At 42.0% G+C, this 16980-nt stretch overlaps 1 protein-coding gene across 4 annotated transcripts in view; it reads right to left on the reverse strand.

The window, feature by feature from the left end:
* Positions 1-16980, reverse strand: part of ARAP3 (ArfGAP with RhoGAP domain, ankyrin repeat and PH domain 3) — a 131495-nt gene that overhangs the window by 64421 nt on the left and 50094 nt on the right. For all 4 annotated transcript variants that reach the window (XR_012801847.1, XM_075602014.1, XM_075602012.1 and 1 more), the window contains exons 3-11: positions 16810-16871; positions 14609-14679; positions 13792-13868; positions 11651-11917; positions 10347-10416; positions 5178-5298; positions 2665-2852; positions 1170-1276; positions 138-337 (exon numbers count right to left, since the gene is read on the reverse strand). Coding sequence is in view for 3 of the 4 variants with exons in the window: in XM_075602014.1 (XP_075458129.1) it covers positions 138-337; positions 1170-1276; positions 2665-2852; positions 5178-5298; positions 10347-10416; positions 11651-11917; positions 13792-13868; positions 14609-14679; positions 16810-16871 (1163 nt within the window). In the remaining variant the exon portion in view is untranslated. The remainder of the gene's footprint in view (positions 1-137; positions 338-1169; positions 1277-2664; positions 2853-5177; positions 5299-10346; positions 10417-11650; positions 11918-13791; positions 13869-14608; positions 14680-16809; positions 16872-16980) is intronic.

Here is a 16980-nt window from a genome sequence, read left to right on the forward strand (position 1 = left end):
GAAATGATGATTTTCACCTGGACAAGTAATGCACATTCATGTAAAGTTGATTGGTGAAACTGGCACAAATGTTTACTGCTAATGTTAAAAAAACGTTTGATACATTCTGCCCAAAGTGACAATAAGCAAACATCAACCTGCACATTGCTTGCATATCACGACACACAAGTTGATGGAGGCCCAGTCAGGATTGGAAGCTTTGCAGTCCGCACAGGTCTTGTTGGCTTTGTTTGACCAGATCTTCTCAGCCACTTCATAGTCCGACAGTGTCTCGGAGATACATTCCAGCAGCGCTTCCATCCACTCCTTCTTCTCCCTCTCTGTTTCTGCTGTGAAACTGACAAACAACGCACACTAAATATGGGAATTATGCCTCAACCAGCATCACAAAAACGGGGGGAAAGCATATTTTTGATATATACCTTACAATTATAAGACGCAATGCAGTAAGACCACCTCAATTTAGAGCATACGTAAAATAAAAGTAATAGCCATTTTCTCTCAAGCACATAATACCCAATGTCTACATTCCCATTCAGGTGTAATGCATTTACAAAGGACATTAAGACCTTTGGCAACATTAATATTGAATCTTACGGAAACTCTGGGTGGGTAAGTTGAGGTATATGGGTAGAAAATGAGTCTGGCTACATATGTAATACTTTTCTCATTAATGTGCAGAAACCATTAAGAATTGATATCGTCCGCCCACTTTCAACCCAATTTACCTACAACCTTCATCTCTCAGTGTCAATGTATGCTGTTACCTTTTTATCTCCCCGATTTTTTGGGGGGGGGTGTGGGGGGGCGGGTATCAATGGAAAGGGTAAGGTTTGCTACATCTAGGATTAAAAACAAATTATTTTCTTTTGCGTTGAAAGGTTTGAAGTAATATTAACCTTCCTAGCTATCGGTCTACTTCAAATCAAGCCAGGCACTTTAGCTTTGACTCAACGACAAGAGAAAATTGTAGAAAAGCCCACTTTCTTTGTCGTCATACAACCAAGTGTGTGTGAGGAACTTGTGTCAACATGTTTCTTACTTTTGATGGAGAAGGTAAAAGAAGGGACATGTTTTAATCACTAAGAAGTTGAATGATGGTAACATAAGTCTGTTTGATCAGTTAGCCCTAAGATGTGTGTTTGCTACTTCACTCATTTCATGGTTACCTGAAGATTTTCTGTGGGGTGATCAGCTCGAAGCTCCTGTTCTTTGCATCTCGGATGGTGGAGCCCTGCATTTCAATCACAAACATCCCAATGCCCATTTTGAAGAACTGTAATGAAACGGCAAGAGAAGAATCCATTCAGATGTAGAATAAAACCAATACAAACAGATCTGGGGTTTATTATTAGATTATTTACCTCAATGGTTCTCAACCATTTTTGATCTGGGCTACCCCTGAAGGATTTTTAAAATCTCGGGGCACCCCCTGAACTCACACATTCCCTTCCGGTCTAGGACATGTCGATGCAGCCGTATAACCGCTGGGACATTTGGCTGCTGCAGGTAATGTATCCTCTAACCCCTTATCCTGACTTTAATATCCTTAACCCCTTAACCTAAGAACCTTAACTCCTTACCTCCTCACCCTAAAAACCTTACTCTGTTAACCCATTACCCTAAAAACCTTACTCTGTTAACCCATTACCCTAAAAACCTTACCCCGTTAACCTCTTACATTAAAAACCATAACTTAACGACTTACCCCGTTAACCCTTTACTTACCCTAATAACCCTAACCGTAACCCCTAATATATGTATGAATGTCTTTATTTAAATAGCACCATTATTTTACATAGCGCTTCACAGTAGTAATACACGTGACAATCATATAAATAACAAATAATACAAATAACAGGTCATGGTAATGTTATCGCTAATCACCTACTGTACCTCGGGACAGAAGAGGTCAGTGGCGGTTACCTGGCCCTCGGCAGAGAAACGGCCGCATCTAAAACTCCAATTCGGTCCCAGTGCCATTCCGTACACAATCACCCTCCTTTTCACAAGCACACACCCAACACACTCACTTACCCTCTTGTTACACACTCCCCATTCACCCTCACACATCATACTCACCCTTTTACTTAAGACACACTCTACATTTGTATCCCCCTTCTCACACAGCCCAGTCACTTTGTTTCTTAATCATAAATACTCTAATTCTCTTACTTACACCACATACTTTCCACCACCCCACAAAAAGCATTAGCCTCCCTCACCCTCCCCACTCAAAGCCATCACACTCTCCTCCCCACAGAAAGCCCTCACTCCTTCCCTCCCCTTCCCACACACCTCTAACATGTCAGCTGATCAGTGGGGGGCATGTCCTGCACTGTCTAGAGATGAAGAGGCTACTCTCTTTCTCCAGGCTGAGAGATGAGAGCCGGTTCACAGCCTCTACATCTCCAGGCAGCGTAAGAGTTTTTTTCTGTAGAGCCACGGCACCCTTGGCAGAGGGTTGAACCACACCAGGGTTCCGCAGCACCCTGCTTGAGAAACACAGCTTGACATTTTAGTAAATAATAATGACAAACAGATCTTCTGACAGTGGATCTTTAAACCTTGTTTTTTCTTAGTTTTACTCCTTTGCTGCTAGGAGAGACTGTAAAGGGAATAAAGGGTTTCCCTAAGTCTTTCCTATCTCATGTCTTACAGTACCTGTTCGGTCTTGTATATCCACACTTCATCCGTGGTGAGGACGGCAAAGATTTTAGATTTATAACCTTTCACCTCCAGGTAGCCAGACTTCTGACATGACAAGCTGCAGCCAAACCGCGGCCGTGGGAAAATCATACGATGCTCCTTCACCTTGTTCTGCACGGTAGAGCACCACTCACTCCTCTGAGCTGCAGGAGGAAGAGCAATCAACACGAAGACCATGAAAACCTCTGTTTTTTCAAGCTTGTCATTAAATAGAATACCGAATATATCAACCATTCACACCCATAGCTCTGCGTCATCCATTACGGAGCTGTGGTGGGTTTTGGGGTTAGAGCTTTCTGGGGTTGTGCGTTTGTTCATTTTATTTTCAACTGGTATCAGGAGGTTAGTGGCCCCTCCTTCCAGGGTTTAAGCTCACCCCTCCCCACTTTTTAAAGTAAGAAAGGTTCTTTCATTATGCTGTATGGATGGACTCACTGCAGCCCTTCTCCCTCCACAGAGTTAAAAGAGAAGTTTCAACAGGTTAGTGTTAGGACCTGCAAATTTTGGTTATGCCTTGATGTTGGCTTGCAGGCTTATAACGCTTTGGCCAAAGGGTTTAACTAAATGTCCCTTATTTATGAGAATATAATTATTGAAGTATTTAACGATATACTGATTACTATATATGTTGTCAAATTGGATGTAGCATTGGGCCTTTCTGTCTTTTGTTGTATACATTTGGCCACGCTCAGCAGCACTCCTTTTGACACATATATATATATAGATAGATAGAAAAAGAAGAAGAAAAAGCGCCCGATCCTAGTGTTAGTTTAGTCATACAGTAGTTAAACATAGTGTTAACCCACATCCAGACCCTGAAAAGGGTCTTTTTTTCTGGAGAGGCGAGAAAATGAGAGGATAGGTTGGAGTATATTTTAGTAGCGTGCCCTTATATACCTCCCAATATACTACTCCATACAATAAGCAGAGAGATACCTGTAAACATACCTGATATACCTGGAAAATAACCTGATTTGAATATGTAAAATGCATTCAAATGACATCAATTTGCTTATTTCCCATCTTATTATTAATATATAACAGGAACATGGTCAGGTACCGCTGGTTTGTTACCAAGTCGATATGCATACTTTAAGGATTAAAAGTGTGGAGTTCTCACTATTAAACAGGCACAAATAATGATGTTGCAAATAACCTAAAGTAAACGCATATAAAGTAATATTTTTCTATCGCTACCATCTGACAATGATTTTTTTCTGCAGTGCCTCACTTCCTCTGCTCTTTCTCCAATATTTCGCATACCGCCGGGAGCATACCTGTGGAGTCTCTCGTGGTCTGGACTTTGTGAGTACTTTTACTACTACCATGCAGTTTGAGAATTGATTGACTGTGATACTTGTGTGCTTATTCATAACGCTGATGATCTGAAAGTTGTTTTTCAGACACCTGGGGACGCTGAGTAATAGGCTGGGAGTTTGTATTCCCGATACCCAGGAGGCGGTTACCTTTGGAATGTATACCTGTTGAATTTTTGACCAACATGGACATACTGTTATAAAACTCACAACCACTTAAAAAAGAAACCTAAATGTTTTTTTTAACTCAACAGTTGCAGTCATTTTCGTACTGTGCTTATTTATTTTGAGATTTTGGTTTTCTACAAAGACCTTTTGTTTTTGCTTTCTCTGAAGCACTGAGGATTGACCTGTGTCACATGAGCTCTCCCCAGCCATAAATGTCAGAAAGATTGATGAGTGGGGGCTAAAACATACCAGGTTGGCCTGTCCTGGTCACAGAGCAAATTTTGGAGCAACACAACCATGCAGTTGAGAATCTAAACTAGAATTCAGAGAGGGATGGGCTGTTATACCAAATAACAAGTGACTTCTCATATTTCAATGCCACGACATCTTGGGAAGTCTAATAGGTGGTAACGTATTTAGCGTTTCTGTTTTTATACCTTGTTATTGTATTAAATTGCCTGGATTTATATATTGTTTGTCTTTGTAACATTATTTCTCTGTAACAAGCACTGTACATTTAAAATGTTACAAGTACTGTCTTTGGGCTCTAATTGAATCTAGTGAAGAGATTAACCGCATTTTCATACACATTTTGCCGCATTGGAGAATTTTGGATGTTAATTACATCTTTTTACAGTAAATAGGGGGCCAGGAACTCCTGAGTGTAAGACCTTAAATTCTCCTTTTTTTTTTTTTTTTTTTTTAGAAAAAGTGGCAATCATTTATATTACAAATATTAAACATGCCGCTGCCATTTAATTCTCTTTGCCCAGATCCACAAAAGGGTGTTAAACTTTAGCACTCCTTTTACTCCTATTCTGAGAGTAAAGGTGAGCTAAAGCGTAGCAGCCTTTGGTGGATCTGGGCCTTTAAACTGGTCCTAGAGAGTTAAAGTGCTTTAATAAAACCGAGCCATCAAGATTTTTAAGTAAGCTCTCTTCATAGTGGTCTCGTTTGGACCTGGGATAAAAGATTCGTGCTCACCTTCGCTCTCCGCTCTGAAGACGAAAATCCTGTGCCTTGTGACTACTTCGAACTTGTTCTCCTTGCCTGAGCGAGCCATTTCAATAGAGGCGAGAGGTATAACTCCTTTAGGGTACAGCTCCTGTGATTGGTGAAGAAGGACATTTGTACAATGCAGTTTCACTGACGTTGCTCTTGAAGCCCGAGCTGTGGAAAGTGGGTCCTTTAAAATGAATCGCTTTGTTCACTGGTTCACTCGCAGAGACTCTGATAGTGAAGCAATTAGTAAAATGAACAGCATTTCTTTTTAATTAGAGGTAACCAAGTACTCAGGCCTCAGCACAATACAAACACCTAAAGGAGCAGTTCTCCATATGGGTGCCCCTTTTTTATGGGGGGACGGAGAACGTTAATTTCAGCTCCAGGGACCACCTAGTCCAGGGGTGGCCAACTCAGTCCTCAAGGGCCACCAACAGGTCAGGTGTTCAGGATATCTCTGCTTCAGTACAGATGGCTCAATCAGTGGCTCAGTCGATTGAGCCACCTGTACTGAAGAAGAGATATCCTGAAAACCTGACCTGTTGATGGCCCTTGAGGACTGGAGTTTGCCAGCGCTGGACTTGCCAAAGAAATTTGGAATGGTGGGAACTGCACCTTTAACACACTGGGACCACACATACAAAACAAGGATAAGAACATCAACTTTAAACTTGAATAAAGGGGAAAAAAGAAACCCACCGCTCAAATACCTTACTATCTAATGATCTGTAATTTATTTTCTATTAAGAAAATATATATTTTTTAAATTTAGAAGATATGAGGACTCTTAAGAGTACTTTGATTTTTCTTCATGATGTTTCGCTCTGCCTGGTAGTAGCCCGTCAGGGGTGCCCGGTAGGGTCCGCGTCTCGGGGAGACCGCAATCGCTTTCAATTTCTTTCCTGGCATACGTCCACATTTGACGCCGTGACGTCAGACGCAAGACGTCAGTTGTGGCCGCGAGCACCCGGAAGGGACCAGAGGATCTCGGCGTCGGGAGTTCTGTGATTGGGGTTGATTGCGGTCCCCTCAAGATGCGGATCCTACCGGACACCCCTGACAGGCTTCTAGCAGGCAGAGGGAACATCATGAAGTGTTCCATTTAAGAACAGTATCTATACGCAATGTTCTATGGACACGCACATTGATGGGAGACTGTTCTTTACTGTGGTAGAACCTACCCTTGTACTTCTCTGATGCTATACTACTAATTCTTCACTTGTAAGTAAGGATAGGGGCTTGTGGCTTAATACATATATTTTTATTTATCTAAGAGGTCTTTGTTTGTTGTTTTTTTGTTTCTTACATATATTTGGAGGTTCCCTGGCAGAACCTTGGTGGGCTGAGGAACCCAGCCCTCTGAAGACAGCACATTTGACCTTCTTCAACTCAAATTGTCTGTAAAATTGGTAGAGCACTGGTAATCTGTTTGTTAGGGAGGTTTCTAAACTTAGGCCCTAAAAAAGTTCCATAGCCTTTCTTTCGCCTGAAATAGGCTTCACGTGTTAAAAATGTTACTTGTACAATAACTAAGGTGACCAGACGTCCTGGTTTAGCTGGGACAGTCCCGGTACTTTGGACTTTGTCCCGGATCCCAACCTTTTTTTAAAATGTCCCGTTTTTTTTCACCACTTGCCGGCACGATCTGCGATTGCCGGCCACTTGTGCGCATGCACATGCGGTAAGTGCCGTTGCTTATGCGCACGAGCGTCTGACAAGTGCCCAACACTTATGCGTGTCCGTCAAGCCCCCACTGCGCATGCGTGGCCGGCAATTTGGCAGCCGCTCGTATGTATGCGTGATGGGCGCTTGCGGTTCGCACATGCAGGGTCGGCCTCGCCGTTCGCGCATACACGTTTGGTCTTGCTTTTTGCCCATGCTCGGTCGGCCCCAATTTTTTTCTTCTCAAGTGGCAGGATGCAGCTGCCATGCATGATCTCATTTGTGACAATGGTGACTGAACTAATTACTTTGGCTTTCGCTTCTCGTGGAGACAGGCCGAAGGAATCGCTCAATAGAACTGTCGCTGCCTTTGAAGTGGGCGAACCTGGTTCACAATCCCAATGTCAGCCCCTTGTAATCGTGGGCACGTCACTTTACCTCCCTGTGCCTCAGGCACCAACATTAGATTGTAAGCTCTATGGGAGGCGTTCATAAAATTCTATGTGGATCCGCATGTACAATGTCAGCGTTACATAAGAACAAAATTTTTTTTAGAACAAGAACAAAATTGTAATGAAGTTGTACACTACAGAGAAGCCTATGGTTTGATTTTACCATTTTAAATGTCAGCAGAGGTTTAAATAGACACACTCCCTGTGACCTATTGCAGCACCCCCTGTGACCTATTGCAGCCTCCTTCACCCTATGACCATGTTTACAGAGCTCTTATTCATTCTCAGTTTAGAGAGCCTCAAGCCAAATGACTCAGAACATCAAAGTGTTCACTGTATTGGCTGCACTGTTCTCATTTCACGAGGACAAGCTCACCACTCATGTGTAGCTAAGCATTAATGGAGATGACAAGCAGAGGACAGCTACCATATTGCAGAGCTATTTGGGAAGTGGCTGTTGCTTGAGCAGCCACAATAACTAAGGCTGAGCCCATGGTGGGTGCGTGCGGGCGCGCGACCTTGCTGGTGGCTTCACGCTTGCCTCTGGCTGCAGCGATTTGCGCGCTCTAATTAGACGCGGCGAGGGGACGTGTCGGAGGCGTGGCCGTGACGTCACGGGAGCTGGTTCGCCCTCATTGGGCGAACTGCTCACGTGACCCGGCCGTCGCGCGAGGAAACGAATGTATTAGGAAACGAATGTATTTGTTTTCTCGCGCATTGCGAGTGCCAGCACTTCTGGTTACGTTCGCGCACTCTCAGCACAGCCTCATAGAGTCACATCATTTTGATCGTGCAGCGAGCGCGGTTGCGCTTGTGGTTGCGACAACCATAAATGTGGTCTAAGAAAGGGCTGGGGCTTTTACAATTCTGTTTCTAGGAATATGAACTACGGCGGGTGCTCAACTCCAGTCCCCAAGGGCCACCAACAGGTCAGGTTTCCAGGATATTCCTGCTTCAACACAGGTGGCTCATTCAGTGGCTCAGTCGAAGCCACCTGTGCTGAAAACCTGTCCTGTTGCTGGCCCTTATGAACTGGAGTTGGTCACCCGATCACAGTCCCTTGAGTCTGTAAATAGTATCTACAGATTTTTAATCCTTGATATATACTAGTTCATGGGTGCGCAAACTGGTGGGCGCAAGATATATTTTGGGGGGCACAGCTGGTTGCAGAGGTCCCACGCTCTTCCCCAAGGCATTTCAATTAAATGCCGGAGGACTGTGCAAGGCCTCTGCAACCTCTACTTACCGAGATTCAGCCGGCTTCAGGACGTGTCACCATGGCAACGGGGTCATGTGACGTCACGTTTGATGCCGCGTTGCCATGGGAAGGTGACGTCAAATTACGCTGTGGGTCACGTGACGTCACCCGACCCCGTGGCGTCATTTGACGCTGCACCGAGGTAAGTGGGGTGGGGGGGGGGGGGGCGAGAACGTGAGACAGCAACAAATGTTTGCGCTCCCTTGTACTAGGTCTTCATTTCATCCCGCAGGGGTCTACATTGTTTTTTCGAAATAATTTGGAATGGTATACTGTCATATATCCCCCCATATGGAGCATATATCTCTTTAAATAGAAAATAAAGATATTTTTCTTAATAGCAAAAGAAACAATTGTATACTGCTGCGGCCCCTCCTATCCTCCTACTTACCCGTAAAAATGCGGGGATGTTCTCCGTTTCTCACGGAGTTTCCCGCGCGTCGGCCGCATCAACAGACAAGCGGTAATGGCGCTTTTCATTGAAAGCGCCCGCAGCGCGGGAAAACGGACGAAAAACGCTGCGCGCCACCGCGTTTTTGAAAATCCCGCGGTGGCGGCCGCAGGAGGATAAAGGCGGCCGCCACTGTATTTGTGTATTTGAAATATTTCCTTTGAAAATAATATATATGTACTTCTTCTATATATCCGAGCTCTCGCGTGTAGAGCGTCTGGCCGCGGTTAGCAGAGCGGCGCGGCTACGGCCGCCTTAGGATAACGGCGGTCGCAGCTGTATAGTGTTCAAAACTCTATGTTCTGACACTTTGCATTTCTCTTCCGCGCCTGTTCCTGATAATGACGTAATTAAGTGATACTACTTAATCAGTGTATTTATTTGTGTATAAATAAATCCATTTTTTTATATTTATAGCATACCCTATTCATTTGTGGAATTTGCTTTGCCTAGTTTTTTTTAGGGTTCTTGCTACTTGTATCCATTTTGATTTCTCCCATTCCACTGTGCATTTTCGCAGAGCATTAGTATATGTATGGGTGTGATCTTGATTCCTTCCCCCCTCTTGCTTTTTTAAATTTATATCAGAGAGCCAATAAAGGGAAGAGGAGAGGAAGCAAACCAGAGCAAATTAAACTTCCCCCAAGTCTCAGCTCACCAAAACTAAGGTGTCACATTTTGGTAAGCAAAGTATAAATGATCCAATTGTAACCTCTTAAAGCAGGGATCACGTTACTAGTTACTTATTGGTTCAGTTTCCAGCATTCTTCCTGGACATTTGAAGATGGCCGCCATGTTCGTCCAATGGGAAGCCAGTCAGGGTCCGCAACTTTTGGCGGCCATTTTAATTTCACTAAAGTGAGCAAAAAAAAATGCCAACTAAACCAACTATCTTGGTAACTGGGGGGCCCTACAGTTACAAATAGCACAGTTCAGACCCCATGTTCAAATTCTGTGAAAAAGTCAATATGACATCTCTTCACTGGATCTCTAAATCTGAATTGGCTATGTATGTTCATGGGTGTGCACACCAACATGTGAAAAAAATGACAAGAATGTCACAGATCAATTACATAATATATTTAGGCATCATTTCCAGCAAATAGCCTCAATGTTCCTTAAATGTCACTTTTCTGTAAGCAAATAACCCCAGGGTGTCCTTCAATACCATATTACCTCTAATTAATCTCCAGTTCCTTTGATTGTGCCAGTCCAAATAAAAGAAGAGAGATCCGGTTAGGTTAAGAGGATAAGAAAGAGAAAAAACAAGAGGAAGACAAAGCATGAGATTAAGATAAATGAACGAAAAGTGCCCTATACCATCTTACCTTCTCGTTGCTGAAATACATCAGATTCTGCCCATCAAATCTTACAAATCGTCTCTGAAAAACATAATTTCTGCACCAAGCAGGAAAAGAGATTAAAGAACATTAAAGAACATGTACTCTAGTTCTCCCTACATCTTTTAAGAAGACAAGTGGCACTGTGATGAAAGGGCCAGTCTTACTTATGTTACACATGTTAAAAAAAAAAATGATATTATTATTAATATATTATTATTAAAGTTATATTATCAATGTATTCAAATTCTGTCATTAAATGCAGTCATCCTTTAGAAATAAGATTTTTTTTTTTTAGGTTTTACTTTTCAGTGGGATGCTGCTGTTCATGTCAACGAAATCATGCAGACCCGCCATAAATCAGATGAACCATGAAGAGGCAAAGGGAAACAGAGTACTTTGCCTGTGTAAAGGGAGGGCATTTACTGCTCAATACAGAGATTGCACCTCTAAAGTGCTTGTTTTTACCACTCAGGGGTGTGGATTCCATTCATGGCTCTGTCTCTGACAACCTGTGGTTGGAATAGGACTTTGAGACGCGGCCGTTTCGTCGCCATCATTCAGCTGCCGAGGGACAGTTGGCCGCCTTGTTTAGCCGATGGCCATTTCAGCCTCGATGTAGGTGATTAGCGTTAGGATGAGGGGGTTAAGGTTTTTGGGGTAAGGAGTTAAGGTTAGGGGTTTTAGGGTAAGGGGTGATGGGGTAAGGTTTTCATGGTAATAAGCTAAAGGGTTAAGGTTTTTAGGGTAAGGAGTTAAGGTTAGGGTTTTTTGGGTAAGGGATTAACCGGATAAAGTTTTTGGGGTAATGAGGTATTGTTTAACGTTTTTAGGGTACAGGGTTAAGGTTTTTAAGGTAAGGAGTTAAGGTTAGGGTTTTTAGGGTAATTCAATAACAGGGTAAGTTTTTTAGGGTAAGGAGTTTAGGTCAGGGTTTTTGGGGTAAGGTTTTTACGGTAAGGATTAATATTTTTAGGGTAAGTTTATTAGGGTGAGGGTAAGGGGTTAGAGGGCACATTACCTGAAGAGGCAAATGTCCCTATGGTTACTATATATATATATATATATATATATATCACAGTTTATTCAATGTTATTAATATTGTTCCGCTTCCTTTTTAGAGGTTATAATGCAAATCTGAGGATCAAAAAATGATCTGCCCAGATTTAAAAAAACTGGTGACTCCATAAAGGGCTGTGAAATTTGATTGTGAAGCGCCATGTAAAAACAAGATTGATAAAAACTATTATATTGTAATATACAATAAGATGCGTTATCATAGCTTTACTTACCCTTGAGGAGAAAGTTTGTCCAGCCAGCCAGTCAGGACTGGCCGTGATCGGTCTGACAAGGAGGTGAAGCTGGCATAAGGTGATATGGTCATGTCATCCAAAACCTCATCTTTGTACAAGTGAGAGGGGAGGCTAAACCTAGCGTTAGTTGGAGGAGCGTCTACTGTGGAATAACCTTCCAATTCATTGTGAACAATCTGGGCAATTCTTTGTGAATTTCCCTCCTCCCCATCACTTTTTCTCTCCTTGGCTGCATCCCCGATGTTCCTGTTATCGAAAGAGATAAGATTTTTGTAGGACCTGAAACAATCGTCAATAAATGGACCCTCATACCGTAAAGGTACAGGTACGGGTATGGAGCTGCCTCTCTAAAACCATGCAAATTATGATAGTAAAGAGGCCATCTATACTATTAAAGGTACTTTATGCTGTAGTCTATTTCAAAATAGAGCACCAAACAGGCATCGCACAAACCTGTCCATTTCTATTCTTTGCTTGATGACTGAGACGGCAGGTACAGTATAAGGAAGGGGGTAGGTTTGTGTTGTTCAAGATGTCAAATTGTATTGATGGTGTCTTTCAACACAACACAATTTACCAATTCCACTTTGTTATGCAGTACCCTCAAGCAACAATTTTAGTATACTGTGCTCTTCATTGAAATGACACACTGCTCCTATATATGGTATACACAGTGCTGTATATGCTGTCAAGATTGTTCAAAAACGTATTATTATTATTAGCAGCAAATAAAAATATCACTTGTGAGCACATTCACATCTCAGACAGATTTGTAACCCTGTCTTCCGCCATTATCTCTCACCATACAGTGCTTCCACTGCAGCCAAGGATTCTGGGTAATTACATGCAAATGAGCCCACAGTGCCACCGCTTTCTTCTGGTCCATGTAAACATAGACCCCTATAAGCTTATGTCTGCCGTATTACGCAGCTTTTCAGCACAGCAAGTGCATAGCCAGTAAACCTACTCACAGACAGCTATTTCAACCTTTTGTGTTTTATCATTGTGAGGTTGGTTATACTGGCTTTGCAATGTGAAGCTGGAAGCGGTTTAAACCACACATTATTCTAATAATAAATTTACCCCTATAGGGAATTGTCTTTCGTTGGTACCAAAGTTCACAATCAACACAACGCTATTATTATATATAGTAATAATAATATTGTTCCATTCTGCTGTCTCCTTTTTAGGGGGTTACATGACTTTACGAGGCCATCTAATTTAGATCTGTATACAGTATATTAAAAGGAACATTATAGGTCTATGCCAGTGGTGTTCAATTTCAACCCTCAAGGGCTACCATCAGGATTTTAGAGTTTCTCTATTAACACATACTTAACCTATTAGCCCAGCCATTATTATCACTAAGACAACTTGCTTAGATAAGTATTGCCCTGAAAATCTGACCATTTTGGTGGCCCTTGAGGACTGAACATGAGCCCCGCTGGTCTATGCCAAAAATAGAAAGAGTTTGGAAATTCAGAGGATTCCATCACGACGTACCCCATACAAATGATAACACAATCATGATCTCGGAGCGTATAGAATATGCCCCAATGTTTGAAAAACGCAGTTTTAATGAGATGTTGACCCATATGTATGTCTGTCCTCACAGAAGTTGTTACTAGCATCATGTAACCTCTACAACACAATGTATTGAGAATGGCAAAATATATGTCAGTAAATAAAAATACAGTTTTTGTGCATTTGCATGTCTCAGACAGGTCTGCAAACCTGTCTTACCCCATTATCGCTTGGCATACAGCGCTTCCACTGCAGCCAGTAATTCTGGGTAAAGACATGCAAATGAGCACAGTGTGTCACTCTTTACTTCGTATCCATTTTAGCATGTACCCATATAAGCTTATACCTGCTATATTACACAGCTTTTCAAGACATCCTGGGTTAAAGAAGCGCATGGCCAGTAAACCTACTCACAAACATATGTCCAATCTCTTTCTGCTTTTCCCAGAGTCGCTTCTCCCAACTGTTTTGTGGGAGAGGCAATCTAGACATCTCTATCTAGAGTTCTAGATAAACAAATCTATCTCATTCTGTGAGTTTCTATAAAGTATTGATATCATGTAAAGCATACGCTTTTGCAAAGCTGTTCCTCATACCTGGGTTGTCCTCTCTCCTCCCCTGGTGTAAACATGGGCATAGTGGCACACGTCCGGATTTTCGTGTTCTTGCCATCCTGTGCAGGAATGGAAGGAAAGTCTATCATACATACAGTAGTTACATGGAGGAAAGGAGATTTCACCAGCACCAAAGGAAAGGCACAGTAAGGGCAGTTAACATCTGGAATTCAATACCCATGGAGGCTGTGATGGCAGATACAATAGATATGTTAAAAAACGGTTGGACATCTTTTTAGAAATGAAAGGTATACAGGGATATACCAAATAAGTAAACATGGGGAGGATGTTGTTCTATCATTCATGACACTAAAGGAGATTGGGTTAAATGCGTTATATTTGCTTCTGTGTTATTTCTAGGACTAAATTTCATCCCCGATTCCAAATACACATCATACCGACTAGATCACTACCTAAAACCAGACCCTCATAGTGATTTTCTGGGGCCCTGCTCCTGGTCCTCCGTCTTCTCGTGATCTGACAACCCCTCATTTATCCCACCCAACAACCTTTTGTTCTAAAAACACAGAAACAAATACAAAAGAGGATTAGTGAAGAATCCCATTGCAGTAATTCATACTTCACCATCTCTTCTATAGTTATTGTATTTTTTTTATATTAATGTTAAGGCTCCTATTTTGTATGGTAACAGTGTAGTAACACCCTTCAAAAGCAATGGGCTGAAAACTGACACAACGTTACAGCATCAATTGCTAAACTGATGCAAATGCATAGACCTTTTAGCACAGCACACACATTCTGGATCCAGAATGCTCACATGGTCTATCCTTCTTCATACCTTTGGCTCCTGCGGCTGAGGGCTCCGGTTGAAGACCGCTTCACAGTATGGGCTGATTGGCTCTGGAGTCACTAAACCAGTACAAACACACTTTAGTAACTGAAGGAAGTCACAAATGTAAAATGATGACTTACAAGTCCAATCCTGCCACACAAACGTTTCTCACTTAAAAAAAAATCAACGAGATCACATTTGAATAGTCCATGGTCCTCTAGATTGTAAGCTCTCATGAGCAGGGACCTCTTTGTATCTGTTTGTGCATGTGTGTCCTCACCTGTATGTAACTATTTATGCTTTTTGTTATTTACATAACTCCGTACCCCATTGTACCGCGCTACGGAATATGTTGGCGCTTCACAAATAAACGATAATAATAATAAGGTGTCTTCCGGCATCAGAAGGTGTATTATGGACTAGCACTGCACCACAAGTTCAATCAAAATGTTAGCGGGTTTGTCAAACATTTCGGAAAGTTTGATTGACACATTGGTAAAGCCAATCTCGTGAGGTTTTCACGTCTCTAACCCGGGCCGTGTTTATTTTATATATTTTTTTACCTTTTTCAAACCTGAAATATTGAGCGTTTTAAAAGGTAGAACAGGGAGTCACTATGTTGCAACCGCAGTGATTTAAAAGGAGACTCTCTGCACACATAAGGCAGGGGTGCTCAACTCCAGTCCTCTAGCCCCCCCAAGAGGTCAGGTTTTCAGGATATCCCTGCTTCAGCACAGGTAGCTTAATCAGTCCCTGCTTAAACACATATCCTTGCTGAGGCTGGGATATCCTGAAAACCTGACCTGTTGGGGGGGGCTTGAGGACTGGAGCTGAGCAGCCCTGACTTAATGTATAGGAAAAAATTGCTGAAAGGGACAAAAACAAAAAATAAGGGTACCATAAACATATGTGCCGGAAGGTTTGGGGAGCACAGGACTCACCATATGAAAAATGAAGCAGATAAATACTACATAGTGTAATATGCTTCAGATGGGTTTCTGACACTAGGAATTCAGTAGAATGGGGACTCACATTTTCTTAGATAAAAACCAGCATATCCCACAATAAATGTTGCCCTGGATCATCAGACTTCACTTCCTAGGTTAGGGGATGGTAATGGTCTGGGTGTTATGTTCCTCAATTCTATGAATTCTATTGAATTCCTAGTAACAGAAACCCATCTGAAGCATATTACGCTATGTAGTATTTATCTGCTTCATTTTTTCATATAGTGAGACCTGGCTCCCCAAACCTTCCGGCATATCCGTTTACAGAAGAAACTTGGACCTTTCTTCATAGGGTTGAGCTGCGATTTTTTCACTTTGTAATTATTTGCACATGCACTTTATTTTTTATATAATTTTTATTAGTGCACCTTTTAAACATTTTACAGTGATTTAATATTGGTTTTATAGTGTATCACTTTAATACACTCTGCATAGGAGCGCCAAAGCACCACTTTTTTGTCACAGTACCCTAAACATAGTCTGAAGTAAGTATCAAACCACACGGAAATGCAGAAATTGCTGCAAAAAAACATCATGTTTATGGTAGAAAAACAGTTAACATTTCGGACCCAAAATAGTGATGTCATTTATGATAGCGGTTCTGAAACTTTCCAAATTGTGGACCACATAAGTATTAATAATAATATGGAGGACCACTATATTTACATGCAGCTCTGTTCATCAATATATTTAAATATACAGTGATATATCTTAAAAACAAAATACTGGATCTAATACAAGGTACTGGAATTTATTTTTAAAATGAAGCAATATTACACCATTAACATGTTTATGAACATATGAGCCAGAATTTTTTTGCATTGGTATGTTTTTGTTAGAAAGGCTTAAAGATTTACTTTTTACCATATGTTAAAGCAGGGGTTCGCAAACTTCCTGGGTTGCACCCCCCTGCCTGCTCTCTGGCTGTGGCGCACCCCCTCCTGCGGCGTCAAATGATGCTTCGGGGTCACGTGAGGGGTCATTTGATGCCGCGTCTCCATGGCAACGGGCGTCAAATTACGCCGCGGGGTCATGTGCCGTCACGTTGTCATGGAGATGAGTGGATCATGGAAGCCAGTTCAGTGAGCCACGTGGCCCGCATCCCCCCCAAAAAGTATTGCGCCCCCAGTTTGCGCACCGCTCTGTTAAAGCATCTTTTAAAAGAACTGTAAATGGAAAAGCAGTATGTCAATGTCTTACCTAAGCTAGAACTGGGTCTCTCAGGAACCACTGGCAAATTCAGTTCGGAAGAACCCGAGCAGCTGTCAGAACAAAATCATCTTTAATAAACTGGTCAATAAAATACTTTTTTCCAAGTACTGCTAAACGTGGTAACATGAAAAGAATACAGTTAAGCATGATAACAGTTAT

This window comes from Ascaphus truei, chromosome 5, assembly GCF_040206685.1.
Source record: "Ascaphus truei isolate aAscTru1 chromosome 5, aAscTru1.hap1, whole genome shotgun sequence".
In the NCBI taxonomy this organism is placed as follows: domain Eukaryota; kingdom Metazoa; phylum Chordata; class Amphibia; order Anura; family Ascaphidae; genus Ascaphus; species Ascaphus truei.